The sequence below is a fragment of the Staurois parvus genome, unplaced genomic scaffold (genome assembly GCF_062004578.1).
Source record: "Staurois parvus isolate SC_StPar_1 unplaced genomic scaffold, SC_StPar_1.0 ptg000321l, whole genome shotgun sequence".
Taxonomy (NCBI): Eukaryota; Metazoa; Chordata; class Amphibia; order Anura; family Ranidae; genus Staurois; species Staurois parvus.
This window is the reverse complement of record NW_028318117.1, coordinates 4,990,895-5,012,157: the sequence shown is the minus strand read 5'-3', so window position 1 is coordinate 5,012,157 and position 21,263 is coordinate 4,990,895. Positions and strand designations below refer to the sequence as shown.

Sequence of the window (21,263 nt, the reverse complement as noted above, 5' to 3'; positions counted from 1 at the left end):
ATGTAATGAATATAGTAGTATATGGAACACACTGGATTGGAACCTCCTCTTATTTTCATTTTTGATTTTTAGAACCATACACAGTTCGTGAAGCCAGAATTCATGTACGCCACATAAGAGACTTGCTGAAGAGTTTGGATCCGTCTGACGCATTCAATGGGGTTGATTGTAACTCTCTCTCATTTTTAAGTGTTTTCACAGATGGTGATCTTGGAGGTATGAATTTGTGGATGTTCAGGCTATTTTTTTTAAGGGATAACCAAACCCAAGAACAATATATAATATTTTGCAACTTACAGTCCTTAAATGTGTTAGCTGCATTAGTTTTCTCTTTCTCAAGCTAAGAACATTTTCAGGAAATACCTGTTGATCTTGCAAGAGATGTAGTGTACTTCGCATTTCTGCGAGCTATACAGAACAGTAACTTCCTTCCTAGCTATTTTTTTTGTAAACTATCAATTTCCCTTTGTATTGGAGATGAAGAGGAAATTGTCATATTTGTAGCTGTGTTGTTTGCATTTTATTGTTCCTTTAAGTCTCTGTTAAGAACACTCTGGTACAAAAGTACACCTCACAGTTCAAGGCACTGGGATTATTTGTATTATCAGGTTATTTTAACCTTTTTGCTGCCGGAACAGTTTGAATTTTTTGCACACATAGGCCTGAAGATTGCATAAACCCCCAAAACATATATATTTTCTGAAAACGGACACCTTCGAGAATATAATAGTGGGAGTTGCAATTACATTTTTTATGTCGCAAAATATTACCTTAAAGGTCTATGAAAAGCAAAATTTCAGTCAAAAATACACTAAAGTGAATTTTAGGGCACACACACAATACATTACCCAATTTTTTTTGTAGAATATAAAAGATGAGGTTGTACCGAGTAAATAGATACCCAGCACCAAATTTGCGTGTGCCCACGAAATGGCAGCAAACTTCAGTATTGTATATTTTCAATAGGCAATTTTTAAAAGCCTCCTCTAGGTCATCAGTTTGGCGTTACTGAGGAGGTCTGGTGCTAGTCATATTGCTCTCTACCACCAACTATGTAGGCACTTACACTACATAGTTGATGGTAGATCTAAAGGATCAGATTGTAAAGTGTATGGTGAGCTTTACAAAACTCAGAACACATTTATCCTGTTTTCAATACTACAGCTATCTAAGCTGTTATGTGATCGCTCAGCGAACACTGCCAAAAGAATGATCTCTGCAAGATAAATGTTAAGGTAGAAAAAAAAAATCAATGCCTGTGTATGTAGTGAGAACAGTGATCATTTACTGATTGCATTTCATTTAAAAAATGTGCACTTAGAAGTGGATGGTAGGTGGGAGGGTAGATGATGCAGGGTGTGTGCTAATGAGGTCAACTGGTCAAGTAAAGGAGAAGCAATGAAGACTTTTTTTATACAGCCATGTGAACACTAAGGTAAGGGTATGTAGAATAAATAACCTCTTTTATGTCTGTAATAGTACTTTAATGCTGTATTGGTAACATAGGGGAGCTGGAATTTAGAAAAGAAAAGGTGAACTTTAGCCTTTACGTTATGTTGTGATTATGTGTGCTAATCATGGGATGTTCAAGATCTGTACAACCATGCTTTAATTCTACAGGTTCTGTGCTTTCAGAAAATATATGGTTTGGCATTTTACTAACTAATCACAAATGGAGAAAAATGAAGGCAATCTCAGACTGTGTATGCTGTAAGTTGTGTATATGTGTTAATACCTTGTTCATACCTGCTGTAATTGCCAAACACAATTCTTCATATTCTGACTATAAAGCACTCAAATAATAAATATCACACACTGTAAAATTATAATACAAGAGCTGCGCTTGGTAAACATAACCTGTGTCTGAGATATATGAAGGCTACCATTGCTGACCCCCTTTTAGAAGTGGTCATTATTTGGCTTTTACTGGCTTCAGTGCTTTCTGAATCAAACAGGTGTGATGTTGGATCATTGACTCAGAAGGAACTGAAATCAAATTATCGGTGGGAACAGCCAGGTAACTAGTATTGCAAGAAGCAGGCTCAGTATTCTTTTTCTGTTCAACTTTCCTTTTAAAATAGAGAGAATCAAAATTAGAATATATGTGATTGTGATCTTATCTCTGTTTCAGAGAATGGAAAAAAGAAAAAGAAGGGGGCTGAGCTGGAGCAGATAGATTGTACACCACCTGAATACATACTACCAGGAAGCAAGGAGAGGCCGCTCTGTCCCCTTCAGCCACTGAACAAAGACTGGAAGGTAAAGTGAATGAAAAATAGAACAAGTGTGTTTGATTAATGTGTATTGTTTCTTTTCAAAGAGAAGCTAATGAGAAATTCTAGACTATGCCATGTTGTTTAATTAAATACATCAGTCGCATATCTGTAAAAATAAAAAAAAATACATCAGTGGCAGAACTGCCACCTGAACATATACCTTGGGAAATATGAGTCGCTATAAGAAGTAAGTTAAACACACAAGATGCTGATTTGTATTCAGCCTTGTACCCGCTTGGTTGGTTCTGCCCTTTTATATCTTGCATTTGCTTATATTTTAACTTCTAAAGCTTTAATATTTTTCACTTCAATTGAGTACTGGTTTATGATACTGCCTATTAAACCATAAAAATGTTTTGGCTATGTAGCTGCTGTTGTGGTAGCAGGGTGAGGCAGGTGTTTGATCGTCCATAATTTATTTATTTTTTATTTATTTCAGGTACTTATATAGCACCGTCAATTTACGCAGCGCTTTACATACATATATTGTACATTCACATCAGCCCCTAACCCTCAAGGAGCGTACAATCTAAAGTCCCTAACTCACATTCATACATATACTAGGGCCAATTTAGACTGGAGCCAATTAACCTACCTGCATGTCTTTGGAGTGTGGGAGGAAACCGGAGTACCTGGAGGAAACCCACGCAGTCACAGGGAGAACATGCAAACTCCAGGCATGTGGTGCCGCGGTTGGGATTTGAACCAGCGACCCTAGTACTGCCAGGCGGAAGTGCTAACCATTTAGCCACTGTGCTGCCCATAATACATAATATATTGCACAAGCTACCCATTCATTATTCATCTGAACACAACCTCAGGGTTAACTTGAAATCTGGATTCTTTCTTATATGAAGGCTATCTGAGAGTTTTGGATAAATTGGTTGAGAAAGTAGGATACCCTTTTAAGCCTTCTATGATGGTATAGTTGCTTGTGTGCCCCTGACAGCTAGTGTGATGTTGCGCCATGCAGATTGCATTTGCTCTTGTGTACGTGCTACATACTGTAGTGACTGAAGATTTTACTTTATTACAGCCTTTGCAGTGTTTGAAAGTATTCACGATGAGTGGCTGGAACCCTCCTCCTGGTAACCGAAAGATGCACGGAGACCTTATGTATTTATATGTGATAACTATGGAGGACCGGCATGTCAGCATTACAGCATCCACTCGAGGATTCTACCTCAACCAGTGAGTTGTGTGTTTTGAAGGCTTTTCTGGTTGGCTACATTACACAAGATCAAGGACAACAGTAGGGCAGCAAACACTGGTTTGATGTGTAAAAATTGAAAAAAGGTCGGTGATAATGATACCATGTACGTGATTGCCATGGACAAATGACCCATGCTTTCTGTCCATCAGACATTTGAAAGCTATTACTGCACAATATCTTTATTGTGACTAGTCCTCTATAGCAGGGGTCTCCAAACATTTGAAAGAAAGGGCCAGTTTAATGTCCTTCAAGCTTTAGGGGGGGCCAGACTGCGGCCACTGGGATTACAAAATGCCCTGGCATCCATGGGAGTAAATGGTTGCATAGGCTTGGTGGTCAGTGGGATTTAAAAAAATTACATCATTGGTGTCAGTGAGAATAGTAGTTCCCATCATCGGTGTCAGTGGAAGGAATAGTAGTCCATTGTTTGTGTCCGTAGGAGGAATAGCACCTCGTAATAGTGTAAGAATAGTGCCCCAAGGGCTGGATACAGGCAAGCAAAGGGCCAGATTCAGCCTGCGTTTAAATATAGATTTACTCTTGCTAAATTTCTGTTTCAACATTTTTATTAGAATTTCAAGAAATTGTAACAAGCCATGGTTTGCCCACGCAGGGTTTACATTGATCAGGCATGTAAGAAAACTACGCATGTAAGCATAATGAGTAACATCACCTCAAACTTCTACCAGGACCAAAGGGGACCAGCCTAAAGAATTAAGTAAATATCACAAGCAACACTACACTGTCCCCTAGAGGACAGCAGTTCTCAAGACTAAACTTCATATCATAAAGCAAAATGAGAGTGAGGAAACAAAGAAAAGGGGAAGGAGGAGGGAGAGTGGGCCCCAGGGAGAGGGCAAGTATCACGGATGCGGGACCTGCACAGGCAACGTTTTATAGTTGACCATAGCTAGTTGACTTGGGCAGGGGCAGGAAGGAATAACTTATGCAAGGTTCCCAGATTTTCAGAAATTTTGCATGCAAGTCTTTCAATATACTGGACATCTGTTTATTAACCATCAGAGCGACCATCCTGCTTTTCACCCCCTGGAAAGCAACAGTCTTCCAGGCAGGGGTGATGGTTTGCTTGGCAGAAATAGAGGTACAAGGCCAATTTCTGCTGGAGTGTGAAAAGGCCTGCTATAGGAAAATGTAAAAGAGCTAGCCGGGCATTTTTACGGACCATCACATGAAACAGAGTCTGCAGCCAAAGACCTTAGACCAGAAGCATATCAGGCCCATCATCCCCACGCTGACCACAATTCCGAAAACATCTCTCACTGCTGCCAGGAAAAGGGTGGGCAAGCCTAGCCAGGACTCAGTACCACCGCAGGAGCACTTTATAGGCTGCCTCTAGGGTGGTAGTGTTGAATGAGCATTTTGCTATCGTCCAGGCCTTGCTCCAGTCTTCCCCCTCAATACTAGGTCCAAGATCTCGCTGCCATTGTCACATAGGAAAGGGCCAGCAAAGATGACCTACCATTAAGGCTCAGTTCACACTTGCGTTGTCAGCAGGCTACAGACAGGCGTTTGGGAAGCATTTTTAACGCTTCTCCAATGCCTATGAAAATTCTGCACATGGCAGCACACAGTGCTGTTCACTCTGAAGCGTTAGCGTCGCTGCAAAACTGACACCTCTTGTCCAGTCAGGAGGTGTCAAAGCCTCCCATTCAAATCTATGGTGCCCCTCCTCAAATAAATGTGCTGATAAGGAAGTTGCTTATAGGAAGAGTAAGCAGAGAGATGACCTCAACAGTCTTTGGCTGTTCTTTTTCCATCCAATCAGCAGGCAAGAGTGTGGAGAGCTTACTACTGTATCCCTTCTATAATCTATTAGTGTAACAGAGAAAGCAGTATCAACTAGACAGGTACTGCTGTACTGTACAATGCTGTGTATATGTCAAAACTGAAGTGACAGAAATCAGCAAAGTTGGCAGTACAGCTTGGTTATATGTATTTCATTTGTGTACTTAACAGCTTTCCTGGAGTACAGCTTAAAAAATTAAAAAAAAAAAAAAAAAAAAAAAAAAGCTTAGTTTCTGCTCGGTTGGCATTCCTCCTGCTCATCTATGTTTTTGGGTCTGTACCTGAAGTTGAGATTTAATTATTTAAAAATGGAAAATGAATATTGACTGATGCTGGTACACTCTAGTATTCATGGGACCATTTGGGAGGATTATAAATTATATTGGCAGTTCATTTCTTTTCTGCGTTTCCATGTACCAAAGCATAATTTGATGCTTTTCCTGCTCATATGTATTGATCCATTTGAGTATTTATATTCCATCAGCAATTCTACACTATGTCCCTGAATAATCATGTATAATCAGACATTCTGTTGCTCTTGCAGATCTACAGCCTACAACTTTAACCCTAAGCCAGCCAACCCCAGCTTCCTCAGTCACTCACTGGTGGAACTACTCAATCAAGTCAGCCCCGTTTTCAAGAAGAACTTTGCCGCCCTTCAAAAGAAAAGGTAAAACATCCCCCTGCTGTAATGCTGGATGTCTGCTCTGTGCAGCCAAAATATTGATAATAGCACAAACAAAAATAAACAAGAAATGACTTAAAGTTTATGTAAACCTTATCAGTGACATTCTCTTATCTTTTTGATCTTTGTTGAAAGTGTTTTACTATATCTATTCTAAAAGTGCAGAAATTTGTTAATCCTGCCACAAGTCCAGTCAGCGCCTAACTTTCTATAGTGAGCTGACAATGCTTTACTGATTTGTCATACAATATTATCAGTCCTACCTGAGACCATTGTGGACTACAAAACACCTCCCCCACCTTGTTACAGAGATGAAGGGAGGAGTAGGTGTACTGCAGTCCATTGAGATCTCATCTGGGCTGATAACATTTTTTTGTGAGCGTTGTCACTCTGGGACCAGAAACATTACTGATAGGATCAGCAGTTAAAAAGAGAGGAATAAAAATGCCTACAAAAAGGAAAACAAATGCAGGTACTATATTCAATGACTGGTAAGCTATGATATTTTGGATAAATGAGAACCTTCACTTACAAATTTTCTTTAAAGACTTTTAACAGAGTATGAGGCAATATCATTTAATAACCTGATGCTAATGTGATCCGACTTAGAACTGGGTATACACCAATACCAGTATGGGGGCTGATACCGAGTATTTTCACTAGTACTCATAGAAATGCTCATGATACCTGAAACCAATACTTTGCAGTGCAATTTGCATCCATACAAAATGTATGAATGCAAATTGCACCTCAAAGAGTAGTATGCGATTTGAGCAGGAATGCGATTCCTGTCCAAATCACATGCAATTTCCCTACTGCTCCTATGTAAACTCAGGCTTGTCCTAACAGTAGTGGTGCCGGAAACCTCCCTGCACCAAACCCATGCTGTTAGAGAAGGAAAAGCTGGTGATTTATAAATCCCCATGGCTCTCTCTCTTCTCAGTGCAGGCATAACAGTACGGGCTAGACCGCTTTTGATTGGTGCTGACCAGTCAGAAGCAGTCTAGCCCATACTGTCATCCCTGCATGGAGAAGAGAGAAAGTCGCAGGTATTTTCAAATCCCCAGAACTGTAAAACAGCTTTCTTTCCTCTCCATACAGGGATGACAGTATGTGGCGATGCCAGTCATAGAAAGCTGGAAATAGAAACCCCAGCTTTTCCTTCTGTGACCGCATGGGTTTGGTGCAGGGAGGTTTCCCGCACCTCCCCTGTGTGAACTCAGACTAGGACAAGCCTTGCCTCACACAGGACAGTGGGGAAACCACATGTGATTTGGACAGAAATTGCATTCTTGTTCAAATCGCAACATGCTATTCTTTGCGGTGCAATTTGCATCCATTTTTCTACTGATGCAAATCGCACTGCAAAGTATTGGTACTCTGTATCAGCGAGTACTTAACCAAAAGTATCAGTACTCACCGATCAAAAAGAGTATTGGTGCATCTCTACTTGAATGATATACAGTATACTCCTTGTTAACTACATATACACTTATTATATGTAACTTTTATATGCAATTTATAAAAATGATTCGAAATGATAGGCCAAAATGTATTCTCTTACATGTCTTTGCTAAAACAAATCCCAATACGTGTAAATTAATTGGTTTCCGTGAAAGTTTTATATTGTTTACAAATGGAGGTCTATATACTGGAACTTTTTTTTTTTTTTACTAGTAATGGCGGTGGTCAGTGGCTTATAGCGGGTCTGCGGCGGGCATTCTGACACTGGGGGGAAACTGACTTGGTGTCACTGACATCCCCAGTGACACCAATACAGTGATCAGTTCTAATAAAAAGCACTGATACTGTACTAATGGCACTGGGCATGATGGGGTTAACGTGGGGGGATCAAAGGGTTAACTGTGTGCTGTTTCATAGTATGCAGTGTGTGTTCTTTCCACTGTAAGCACACTGCTTCGTATGGCTCTGCTATGCAGAGCCTTACAAAGCAGTGTGCAGGAGTTGACGGAAGAGATCTGTGTTGTTTGTCCTCCGTCTGAGATACTTGATCTCTGGCCAGGACCCAATGATTGACAGCCGAGGCTGCGAATCGCTGTGCGGGTAGTGCTTGTGCACGCCCCCTACCCAGAAATGCAAAATCGCGTGTGTGTGTGTGTGTATGTATGTATGTGTACATATATATATATATATATATATATATATATATATATATATATATATATATATATATATATATACACAGTGGGGATCGAAAGTTTGGGCACCCCAGCTAAAAATTTGTATTAATGTGCATAAAGAAGCCAAGGAAAGATAGAAAAATCTCCAAAAGGCATCAAATTACAGATTAGACATTCTTATAATATGTCAACAAAAGTTAGATTTTATTTCCATCGTTTACACTTTCAAAATAACAGAAAACAAAAAAATGCCGTCTGAAAAAGTTTGGGCACCCTGCAGAGTTAATATCTTGTACAGCCCCCTTTGGCAAGTATCACAGCTTGTAAACGCTTTTTGTAGCCAGCCAAGAGTCTTTCAGTCCTTGTTTGAGGTATCTTTGCCCATTCTTCCTTACAAAAGTCTTCCAGTTCTTTGAGATATCTGGGCTGTCTGTCACGCACTGCTCTTTTAAGGTCTATCCATAGATTTTCAATTATGTTGAGGTCAGGAGATTGTGAAGGCCATGGCAAAACCTTCAGTTTACGCCTCTTGATGTAATCAAGATTTTGAGGTGTGTTTAGGATCATTATCCATTTGTAGAAGCCATCCTCTCTTTAACTTCAGCTTTTTCACAGATGGCGTCCAGTTACCATCCAAAATTTGCTGAAATTTTATTGAATCCATTCAATCCATGATCCATGAATCCATCTACTCGTGAGATGTTCCCTGTGCCACTGGCTGCAACACAACCCCAAAGCATGATTGATCCAACCCCATGCTTAACAGTTGGACAGAGGTTCTTTTCATTAAATTCTGTGCCCCTTCTTCTCCAAACGTACCTTTGCTCATTCTGGCCAAAATGTTCAATTTTAACCTGATCGGTCCACAGAACTTGTTTCCAAAATGCATCAGGCTTGTCTATATGTTCATTTGTAAAGTTCAAACGATGATTTTTGTGGTGAGGACGTAGAAGAGGGTTTCTTCTGATGATTCTTCCATGAAGACCATATTTGTACAAGTATCTCTTTATAGTGGAATAGTGTACCACAACTCCAGTGTCTGCCAGATCTTTCTGGAGGGATCGTGCAGTCAAACGTGGGTTTTGAATTGTCTTTCTCACAATCCTGTGAGCTGTTCTGTCTGATATTTTTCTTGGTCTTCCAGATCTTGCTTTAACTTCCACTGTTCCTGATGACTGCCATTTCTTAATTACATTAACAGAGGATATTGACATCTGAAATCGCTTTGCTATCTTCTTATAGCCTTCTCCAGCTTTGTGAGCGTCAACTATTTTCAGTTTCAGTTTTCTAGACAACTGCTTAGAAGAACCCATGGTGCTGATTGTTGGGGCAAGGTCAGATGAGTCTGGGCATTTGAAACCTTTGAGATTGACATCACCTGGTCTTCCCAGACGATGATTGAGAACAATCCATGACACTGACAGGTCTCAGCTTTGCAAAGGGGGCAGTGCATGCTATAAATTCTGCAGGGTGCCCAAACTTTTGCAGACGCCATTTTTTTGTTTTCTGGTATTTTGAAAGTGTAAATGGAAATAAAATCTAACTTTTGTTGACATATTATAAGAATGTCTAATCTGTAATTTGATGCCTTTTGGAGATTTTTCCATCTTTCCTTGGCTTCTTTATGCACATTAATACAACTTTTTAGCTGGAATGCCCAAACTTTCGATTCCCACTGTATATGTATGTATATGGGTGTGTGTATAGATATATATAGATGTGATTTTTGCACACCCCTGCGGACCTATTTCTGCTATAGGGTGGAGGAGAAGTAGTTAAAGTAATACTAAAGCCTCGTAAGCACGATCAGAAAATCATATGAAAATTACTGTTAATCTGATTGTTTTTAGACAGCTTTTGACAGCCGATCACGACAGTTCATCCGAAATTAGCCAAAGGGACAAAGGTGTGCAATTTTTTCATTTTAATCAGTACAGCTCCTGTCCAAAAATACAATACATTACATCACTTACAAAAATTCTTGATTGACAGCATAGAATTTAGGAAGTTGAGTAACCTCTTCATTTTCGAAATGAGACTAGCATGCAAAAAAAAAGCGGATGGTCATTCATCCAAAATTCTCATCGTGTATGGGGCTTAAAGGCTTGAAGTGTGGCTCAGCCCTGCCCCCCGATTCCTCTCACTGGCTGTGATTGACAACAGCGGGAGTCAGTGACTCCCGCTGCTGTGTCTCAGCCAATGGGGAAGGAGAGACCCAGGAGAGCTGCTGCTCCCGTGCACAGTACTGGATTGAGATGCGAATGATAAGTATTAGGGGGCTGTGAGGGGGGCAACACATTCTATGCATGAAGGTAAAAAAATCTTCAACCTTTACAACCACTTTTAATAGCACAAAATTCTTCTCCCAAGGAAGATAAGTGGATTTTAGGAAAGGATCTGACCATTTAGATCATATTTCTTGCGGTCTTTGAGACATAGAAGAAACTGGTAGATAGCCAGTATCCTTTAGAAGTTGGGTGCTAGGAAACTGAAGAGAACCTAGTTAATAGAAACTCCTAAAGTTCCTCAGATCTTCAGAGTACTGCCTATAAACTGTGTTATATCTGTGTGCCAGCATGAGTATTTGAGCCTTTTTTTTTTTTTTTTTTTTTTGCAGTCTGACAGTTCTGATGTTTATGTAAAAGCTGGTCTGCCAGTTCAAACCACAAAACATCCTCCAGATCCGTTCCTGTACATGTGCTTTTTAAATCTTTTTAATGCATTCCAGTTTGTTTTTGTATTCATTTTCGGATGCGTTCCAGATGCTTTTCATCTTTTTTTTGGGTCATTTCAATTGCAAAATCTTTTATTTTCCATTCAATAAATTTTTATTGAAAAATTTTTGATTTTAGAAAATACAAACGCAACTGCTATGATGCGTACAAGCAAAGATATAACAATAAGAGGTACCAGATCAAAAGCAGTCATGCATAGAAAATACCTATAATTGGTGACAATGTAAATGACATGTAAAAAAAAAGCAGATTGTGTCGATAAATCGGCAAAAGGAACGTATGAGGGGCTATACACCCATTGCCTAATATCCAACAATAGTGAGAAAAGTAGTAGCATTTGGAATGCACAAAGTATATAGTTGAATCAAGAAATACATGGAACACATCATAACATATCCCTGCGGGGGGGGGGGGGGGGAGCCAGTAGGGTGAGAGAAGATCGGGGAAAAAGACCAGAAAGGATCAAAAGGAGAATGCCAAGAGCGCATGAACCTGGGCTACGGGGCCACCAAAGTTATAGCAAAGTAAAACTGCCTATTGGTATAGCAGGATGGGTGTGTTGAATCCATGAAGTCCAGGTTTTAAGGAATCTCTCGTGGGTATCTGAAAGATTGCTAGAGAGTTTTTCATTAACCAGGAAGAAATGTAGGTGGCGATGGACTTCCTAAAGGATATGAACTGTTGTTTCCAAACTTTCGCTTTGGTTTGTTTAGAAGCCAATAGTACGTATGTAGCCAGCTTGAATTGGTGTTTAGTAAGGGGGTTTGACCAGAACCAAGAGAGCATAGGGCATGTCCACCATATGTGTAGGATGTCTCCTGGGGGTAGCGCAGCCTCGGAAACATTTATCAGGGGCAGATGGATGAAGGTGCGCTAGACGGGACCAAGTACCACCTTGTAACAGTTTTAAAGGCCATTGTAAGAATATTTATAGAGAATGAGGTCATGGTTGTCCATATCTTTGGTGCTTTTAGGGTCCTTTTCCCACCTGGAAACTTAAGTGTGATTGTTGTGACTTTGAAGATTAGTCAGCTGTGAGTAAGGAATAATAATAAGTTTGGGAGGAGAAGGGCGTCGGATGAAAAATAACAATCTTTAATTTCATCAAGACAATAAGTTTCCCTTTTTTTTTTTTTTTTTTTTCCTAGTACTTGAGTCTGGTGCTTTTTTATGCTTTATTGCTTTCCAAAGTACAGTTCTGTGCAGAAAAAATACATGTGTTTTCTTTTTTTTTTTTGTCTTCTGTAACTAAAAAGCACTAGAATGCACTGCGCTGGTTTTAACCATGCCTTTGGAACCCATAGAACCTACTTTCCATGCTTTTTTGAAGCAGAAACTGCTTTGCATGTGGTGTGAACTAGTCCTAAGAGTAATTTTGGTTTCGTATAGAAACAATCGTTTCTGTTTTGATCACAAAAGTAATAGTAGACAGCACACATTTTCCCACACTTACAGTATTGAGCAGTATTGCAAGCATATGCAAGTCCTTGCTTGTATGCTTTACATTCCAGGCCTGATTTTTAACTGCTAGTTCTGCACGCCTGACTTTTCTGTTGGGCAACAAGTGTAAGGTGTTCTTTTTTTTTTTTTGAGTATTTTAAATAAAATCCACCTTTTTTTTCTGTAGATCAATCTTTGTAATAATTTACACTATACCCAACGATTACAGCAATGGAATTGTATTTCAGATATATAAAAACAATTATATATTGTGTAATTATAGTGCTTTGTTCTCTTAAGTACAGGCACAAACATTACCTGAGGAACAATTAGCTCTGTATTTCTGTGTAAATTAACTTGTTTTTTTTTTGTTTGTTTTTTAATTTCTATGATTTGTGGAAGAAGTGATCTGGGGCTTTGTGTAGACTGTCTGCATAAATTACTTTGTGCTGCACCTGTTCACAGCTTAATCATGCTATGTGTTCAGCCTGACCCCTTTATCAATTAGTATGGCATTCTTCTGCAAGGAGCATGTACTCGTTATAGTTCTTTGTTAGGGAATTCTGTGGTCTGCTCTGTGGGAAACTAAATGGGCAATCCTTGTATGTAAAACCCAGAGGATTTTCTAATTAAATTTATAAACTGGAAATCCACTGGAACACCACTCTCCCCTCAAAATGAGCTAAATCAGTTCTTCTTTGTATTAGTATGTTGCGTTGTCAGTGAGATGTGTGTAAGCTTGAGACTTTAAGCTATGATTTATCCTGTCACTGATGTCAGAAAATGTAGCATTAATGAAATCAGTTATTGATACCTAGTTATGCCATACCTCACAAAGACCCAACTCTGGCAAGTTTACAATGCAAACAGGCACTTGGGTATTATAACATAATACACTGAGAAGTGCATATTCATAGATACCATAAACGTTTAGCACAGGGTTCTTTCTGTACATATAGGGTGAATTGGGGGGGGGGGGGGTAATTGCATTTAGAAGTAGCTGCTCATATCAGTGAATTCTTGAATGCTATTTTTATTAGGTAAAAATATGGCAGCTGCAATATATTCACTTGTCTCTAATGTTGCAGACTCTGAGGGGGGGGGGAGGGGATATTTTGTGTTATGTTTTTAGATAGTTTTAGTGTAACAATCTTTTAGTGTGTAATTTTGTCTCCTACCATACAGAGTTCAGAGACACCCCTTTGAGCGGATTGCTACCCCATTCCAAGTATACAGCTGGACTGCTCCCCAAGTGGAACATGCCATGGACTGCGTGAGAGCAGAAGATGCCTATACATCCCGCCTGGGGTACGAGGAACACATCCCTGGACAAGTGAGATTTTCTTTGAACGTTTTATGCTTGAGCCTGAGTTCACATATATGCGGTGCGATATATCGCTTGTGATTTGCACAGGAACTGCACCGCATTCCTGTGAAAATCACGTGATTTGTGTGCGGTGTGAATGGAGCCATACATTTTGTATGGCTCTAATCACCCCGCACCAGAAACATGCAGGATTCTTTTTTTGGTCCGTTCTAGAATCGGATCACATAGGTATTCACACCTATGCGATCCAATTCTGCATATCGCACTGCGTTTTGTGGACCCGATTTCGGGGGGGGGGGGTTTTGTTAACTTAACATTCACACCCACAGCGGTTCGCATGAACGGGGTGCGATTCTGATGCGGTGTGGAGTTCGCACAGAAAACAATGCGAATTCCGGACCACATCCATGTGAACTAGGGCTTAGCCACAGTATCATACACTTGTCCTATTTATACATAACTTTCATTGTTTCAGACCAGAGATTGGAATGAAGAACTGCAGACAACAAGAGAATTGCCTCGTAAGAATTTACCAGAAAGACTTTTGCGAGAGAGAGCTATATTCAAGGTATTATCTACTGTATGTTTGAGGTGGTACTACTTCATTCACTTAGCCTCTTGAAAAAGTACTAGGTTGATACTATTTGTACAATGACTACATAACATTTTTGAACTACAATGTATTATGTAAGAAAAAAGTTTACACAGTTCCTTACGGCTATGTCAGAATGTGTGTGGCTGCTTTCAGTTTGAACCAAAGACAAAAAGCTGAAGCCCCTGTAATGATATGCAAGCCACTATGCATTGCTAGTTTAAGAAAATGATAATGAGTTTAAAATATACTATGGGTAAAATAAGTATTTAGCACTTCACCACATGTCAGTAACAACCCATGCAATCCATACATACATACAAAGAAACTAAAACAAATAAGTTCAGAAATTAAATTATGTGTAATAAAATGGATTGACACAGGGAAAAAGTATTGAACACATGAAGAAACAGAGGTGCATAAAGGTATAGAAAGCCAATACACCAGCTGAAATCTATCAGTAATTTGAAAAAATCCTGCCCCTTGTCAGTGCAAATTAATATCAGCTGGTTCCCTTTCAATTGATGGCCTTATAAAAAAAGTGTCTCATTACCAAGGTGTCACACAAGAAACATGTCATGATGAGTAAAAGCAAAGTGCTCTCTCAAGACCTTCACAACCTTATTGTTGCAAAACATATTGATGGCATTGGATGTCTAAACTTCTGAATGTTCCAATGAGTATTGTTGGGGCCAGAATCATTTCACCATAAACTGGCCACAATCAGGTGCTCCTCACAAGAGTTCTGACAAAGGAGTGAAAAGAATTATCAGAAGAGTTGGCCAAGTGCCATGACCGCTTGTGGAGTGCTTCCGAAAGATATGGAATTAACGGGTACAATTGTTTCAAAGAAAAACAATAAGTAATGCACTCAACCGCCATAGCCTGTATGCACGCTCACCATGCAAGACTCCATTGCTGAAGAAAAAGCATTTTGAAGTTTGCTGCACAACATTTAGACAAGCCTGTGAAATACTGGGAGAATATACTCTGCTCAGATGAGACCAAAATTGAACTCCATAATACCCACCATGTTTGGAGGTCAAATGTCAGTGCACATCCCCCTAAAAACACCATACCAACAGTGAAGTTTGGAGGTGAGAACATCATGGTGTGTTTTTCACCATACGGTACTGACAAAATTCATGTCATTGAAGGAAGGATGAATGGGAAAAATGTACCAAGACATTCTTGATAAAAAAATGCTGCCATCTACCAGGATGATGAAAATGAAACTATGGTGGACATTTCAGCAATGATCCCAAACATAAAGCCAAGGAAACTCTCAATTGGTTTCCAAGAAAGAGAAAATAAAGCTGCTAGTACGGCCCAGCCAATCACCTGACTTGAATCCAGTAGAAAATCTATGGAAAGAACTAAAGAGCAGAGTTCCAAGAAGAGGCCCATATAGAACCTTCAAGATTTGAAGACTGTGTGGAAGAATGGGCCAAAATGACACCTGAGCAATGCATGCAGCTAGTTTCTCAATACAGGAGGCATCTTGAAGCTGTCATTACCAGCAAAGGATTTTGTACGAATCATTAAGTAAATTTCAGCTAGCATGTTCAATACCTTTTCCCTGTGTCATTCCATTTTATTACACATAACTTAATTTCTGAACTTATTTGTTTTGGTTTCTTTGTATGTATGGATTGCATGGGTTGTTACCAACATGATGAAAATTTCATGTCAATAGCACCTTTAGAAATATACTCTCACTGGCCACTTTATTAGGTACACCTGTTCAATTGCTTGGTAATACAAATAGCTAGTTAGTCAATCACATGGCAGAAACTCAATGCATTTAGTCATCTAGGCATGGTGAAGATGACTTGCTGAAGTTCAAACCAAGCATCAGAATAGAGAAGAAAGGGGATTTAAGTGACTTTGAACATGCCATGGTTGTTGGCGCCAGAAGGGGCTGTTCTGAGTATTTAAAAAACTGCCGATCTACTGGGATTTACACGCACAACCATCTCTAGGGTTTACAGAGAATGGTCCGAAAAAGAGCTGCAGTTGTGTGGACGAAAATGCCTTGTTGAGGTCACAGAGGAATGGGCAGACTGGTTGCTGTAACATTCAGATGGTAGGGTCAGAATTTGGCATAAATGGCATGAAAGCATGGATCCATCCTGCCTTGTATCAGCCGTTCAGGATGGTGGTGTAATGGTGTGAGGGATATTTTCTTGGCACTAACAAGGTGTACCTAGTAAAGTGGCAGGTAAATCTATTTACTGAGAAAAAGAGTGAGGTATTCAATACTTTGTTTTTTGGGGGGGGTTTTAACTAATGCTGTAGATTTGTTTTCCTTCTATATGTACACAATCATTGTCTAACCAATATAAACTTAGTGATACTAAAGGCTTACATTTTTTTCAACCACTTGAATACCGGGCACCTTTATCCTCTTCCTGCCTGGCCCAATTTTCAGTTTTCAGTGCTGTCACACTTTAAATGAAAATTGCGTGGTCATGCAACTCTGTACCAATATGAAATTTATATCATTCTTTTTATTTTTTTTAGACAAATAGTTTTCTTTTAGTGGTATTTAATAACCAATGGGTTTTTCATATTTTGTTAAACAAATGAAAATCGAAAAAAAACATTTCCTAGTTTCTGTTTTAAATTTTTGCAAATAAGTAATTTTTTCTTCTTCACTGATGTGCTCTGATAGGTGGCACTGATGGGACTACACTGATTCATTGTAAATGTGTCCTGGCAGAATTTCCAGTTATCGGCTGTCCTTTCCTCACACAGTGAGAGCGCGTGAGGAAAGGAAATACCAATAACCAGCAAGTTTGTTTACTATGTGATTAGCTGTGTCCAATCACAGCTGATCACATGTAAAGGGACACTGTGATTGGCTTTTTACCTTGATCTGTGACAATCGCAGAGCGTTCCTGAGGGTGGACAGGGGTTCAGGGTTCTATAGACATCCTCCCAGAGCTAGACGACTGCGCTGTAGCTTTCTCTCAGCTATGGGCAGTCGAAAGTGGTTAAATAACAACCATAGTTTACTTACCTGCTCTGTGCAAGGGTTCTGCACAGAGCAGCCCCGATCCTCCTCAGTTGCCCCACCGATGCTCTGGGCACCTCCCCACTGCCAAGTGCCCTCATAGCAAGCTGTTTGCAATGGGGGGCACTTGTGCGTGCTCGCTCCCGAGTCCCGCTCTGTATTTTCCTAAGACAAACAAAACTGGACTTGCTCCTCCCCCACTCTCTCCTCACTGGCTGTAAGCCAATGGCTCCCACTGCTCTTTCTGAGCCAGTTAAGGAGACAGAGACCTGGGATAGCAGCCACTCTCATTCACATTGCTATATCTGGCTCGGGTAAGTATTGGGGTGGGGGGGGGCTGTGGAGGTAGCTGCATACTGAAGATTTTTTATCTTCTTGCATAGAATGCATGAACGTAAAAAACCTTCACACTTTACAATCTCTTTAAAACATGATAGTATCTCCAAAGCTCTATGAATTGACTACAAATACAAAACTTTATTACTGACAGAATGTCTGTTATTAAAACCTCAGGTAGAATCATCTGACAAGATGTCCTTTTCAAGCATCTTTACTGGCTTTTTCCAACAGCCAGTAAGGAGAAAGTAAAAAATTTAAAGTAGAACTAAAGGCACTATACTTGCTTCCTCTTTAACAGTCCAGGTATCTCATCAGCATCCTCTTCCCTGGTTGTCAGTCTTTGGACATGTCTATTGGCCAGCAAGATTCCAGCACACAGAGACCATTCCAGCAATATAAACTAAGCTGTACATGCACAGCTCAGTTTACATGCCGCAGAAGACCACGGCAGGTAATTTACCACAGAAGAGATGTTGGGGGTTGATATTCTAAAACTGGAGAGTGCAAAATCTGGTGTAGCTGTGCATAGAAAACAATCCTTTCTCTTTTTCTTTTTTTTTTTTTTGTGCCAAAAGCGTAACATGGAAGTAAAGGCAAAACCTAACTGTAAACCTACTCTTGGCCACCTTCTAAGCCTAATCTATCTAGCCCTGTAAAGAAATTGTTATACTTGCCTGTTCTGCAGTTGCTCCTTTCCGGTCTTCAGCGGCGCCTTCTGTGTGCAGGAGACTGCCAACAACAGCTGGGAAGTGAAGGCACCCATAGACTTACTATGGAGCTTCCATTGTCGGCTGCCTCTCCTACACACACGCCTACACACTGAAGCCGCCTCCTACACACTGACAGCTCAACCTGGGACTGGACCGGATTGGCTGCCAAACAGGTAATTATAGTGATTTTTTTTTTCTTTAGTGGGCTAGATAGATTAGGCTTAGAATGTGACTTAGAGTAGGTTTAGAGTTAGTTTTTGCCTTTACTTCCACTTTAATTGAACAAGCTGAAGTGAGAAGCTTATTGGCACCATGCACAGCTGTACCTGATCTTCCACTCCCCAGTTTTAGTAAATCAACGTGTATCTCTCTCCTCTGATAATAGCCGCCTGCTCAGTTCTTTGGAAAATACTTCAGTTCCGCTTCAAAAATAAGTTCCACCTTCTGGATGGATGACATTTTCTCTCTGCCATAATATCTTCACCATAATAAAGAAGATACATAAAAAAACCATTATCTATTTGTTGAAGGGATGGGAATGGACTCACGGATATGTGGTACTGCAATGCTTCCCTATTACAAGTGTGTAGAAGTAGTAGTAGATCATTGTTTGTAATTTTTGTGGCTCTTTTTGTTTTTTACCAAAGTTTTTGCTATCGCCTTTCTCTGGACCAAATCTGTTTCTTTGACACAGATTCTGGGGTGTTCTCTAAATGGATAAGAGGTATTATGTGGCATGTCATAAAATCCAGCTAAAACTGCATTGTTAACAAACATATTTGATTTTGCTCGTAACTTATTTTGTACCTATGTGTTATCAGGTCCACAGTGATTTTACAGCAGCAGCTACAAGAGGTGCCATGGCAGTTATTGATGGTAATGTCATGGCCATCAACCCCAGTGAAGAGACAAAGATGCAGATGTTCATCTGGAATAACATTTTTTTCAGTTTGGGTTTTGATGTCCGGGATCACTACAAAGATTTTGGTGGAGACAGTGCTGCTTATGTATCTCCTACAAATGATCTTAATGGGGTGCGGACATACAATGCAGTAGATGTGGAAGGATTGTACACATTGGGAACAGTGGTGGTAGACTATAGAGGTTACAGGGTTACTGCACAATCCATTATTCCAGGGATATTGGAGCGGGAGCAAGAGCAGAGTGTCATTTACGGATCCATTGACTTTGGCAAAACTGTTGTATCTCACCCAAAGTACCTGGAACTGCTGGAGAAAACAAGCCGGCCACTCAAGATTTTAAAACACAGAGTCCTAAATGACAAAGAGGAGGAAGTGGAGCTGTGCTCCTCTGTAGAGTGTAAAGGTATCATTGGTAATGATGGACGGCATTACATTTTGGATCTTCTAAGGACCTTCCCCCCAGACCTTAATTTCTTGCCTGTGGAAGGTGAGGATATGCCAGAAGAATGTAAGAAAATGGGCTTCCCCAAAGAACACAGGCACAAGCTTTGCTGCCTACGGCAGGAGTTGGTGGACGCTTTTGTGGAACACAGGTAAAAAAAATGTCTCCTCTCTTAAAAAAAAAAAAAAAAAAAAAAAAAACTTCATAAAGTTTGATTGTGGTTATACCATATATAAGACAATAATGTATAATTTGTGTGCAGTATTGTGACCGTCTCATCTGTATGAAGGAAGAATCATACTCAACTTAGGGAGACTTGCATTTCCAAGGGATCCTCTTGGAAAATATTGTTTGTCCTGCTGTTGCTCTAAAGCAGTGATGGCGAACCTTTTTGAGCCCGAGTGCCCAAACTGCAACCCAAAACCAACTTATTTCTTTCAAAGTGCCAACACTGCAATGAAACCTGAATATCGAGCTTTTGGTTTAGAAAAAACAACTCGTACAGTAGTGCAAACTAATTAACAGTACAGGGATGACCAGAGACTGCAGACACAGTACAGGGATGACCAGAGACTGCAGACACAGTACAGGGATGACCAGAGACTGCAGACACAGTACAGGGATGACCAGAGACTGCGGACACAGTACAGGGATGACCAGAGACTGCGGACACGGTACAGGGATGACCAGAGACTGCGGACACGGTACAGGAGATGACCAGAGACTGCGGACACGGTACAGGAGATGACCAGAGACTGCGGACACGGTACAGGGATGACCAGAGACTGCGGACACGGTACAGGGATGACCAAAGACTGCAGACACGGTACAGGGGATGACCAGAGACTGCAGACACGGTACAGGGATGACCAGAGACTGCGGACACAGTACAGGGATGACCAGAGACTGCGGACACAGTACAGGGAAGACCAGAGACTGCGGACACAGTACAGGGATGACCAGAGACTGCGGACACAGTACAGGGATGACCAGAGACTGCGGACACAGTACAGGAGATGACCAGAGACTGCGGACACAGTACAGGAGATGACCAGAGACTGCGGACACAGTACAGGAGATGACCAGAGACTGCGGACACAGTACAGGAGATGACCAGAGACTGCGGACACAGTACAGGAGATGACCAGAGACTGCGGACACAGTACAGGAGATGACCAGAGACTGCGGACACAGTACAGGAGATGACCAGAGACTGCGGACACAGTACAGGAGATGACCAGAGACTGCGGACACAGTACAGGAGATGACCAGAGACTGCGGACACAGTACAGGAGATGACCAGAGACTGCGGACACAGTACAGGAGATGACCAGAGACTGCGGACACAGTACAGGAGATGACCAGAGACTGCGGACACAGTACAGGAGATGACCAGAGACTGCGGACACAGTACAGGAGATGACCAGAGACTGCGGACACAGTACAGGAGATGACCAGAGACTGCGGACACAGTACAGGAGATGACCAGAGACTGCGGACACAGTACAGGAGATGACCAGAGACTGCGGACACAGTACAGGGGATGACCAGAGACTGCGGACACAGTACAGGGGATGACCAGAGACTGCGGACACAGTACAGGGGATGACCAGAGACT

At 40.8% G+C, this 21,263-nt stretch overlaps 1 protein-coding gene across 2 annotated transcripts in view; it reads left to right on the top strand.

Annotated features, from left to right (window-relative positions):
• The window catches only part of CLUH (CLUH binding protein of NUMT mRNA), a 103,935-nt gene that overhangs the window by 29,474 nt on the left and 53,198 nt on the right, over positions 1-21,263 (top strand). For both annotated transcript variants that reach the window (XM_089683774.1, XM_089683773.1), the window contains exons 4-10: positions 73-216; positions 2,132-2,259; positions 3,313-3,467; positions 5,840-5,965; positions 13,482-13,629; positions 14,099-14,191; positions 19,102-19,796. In XM_089683774.1, coding sequence (XP_089539900.1) covers positions 73-216; positions 2,132-2,259; positions 3,313-3,467; positions 5,840-5,965; positions 13,482-13,629; positions 14,099-14,191; positions 19,102-19,796 — 1,489 coding nt within the window. The remainder of the gene's footprint in view (positions 1-72; positions 217-2,131; positions 2,260-3,312; positions 3,468-5,839; positions 5,966-13,481; positions 13,630-14,098; positions 14,192-19,101; positions 19,797-21,263) is intronic.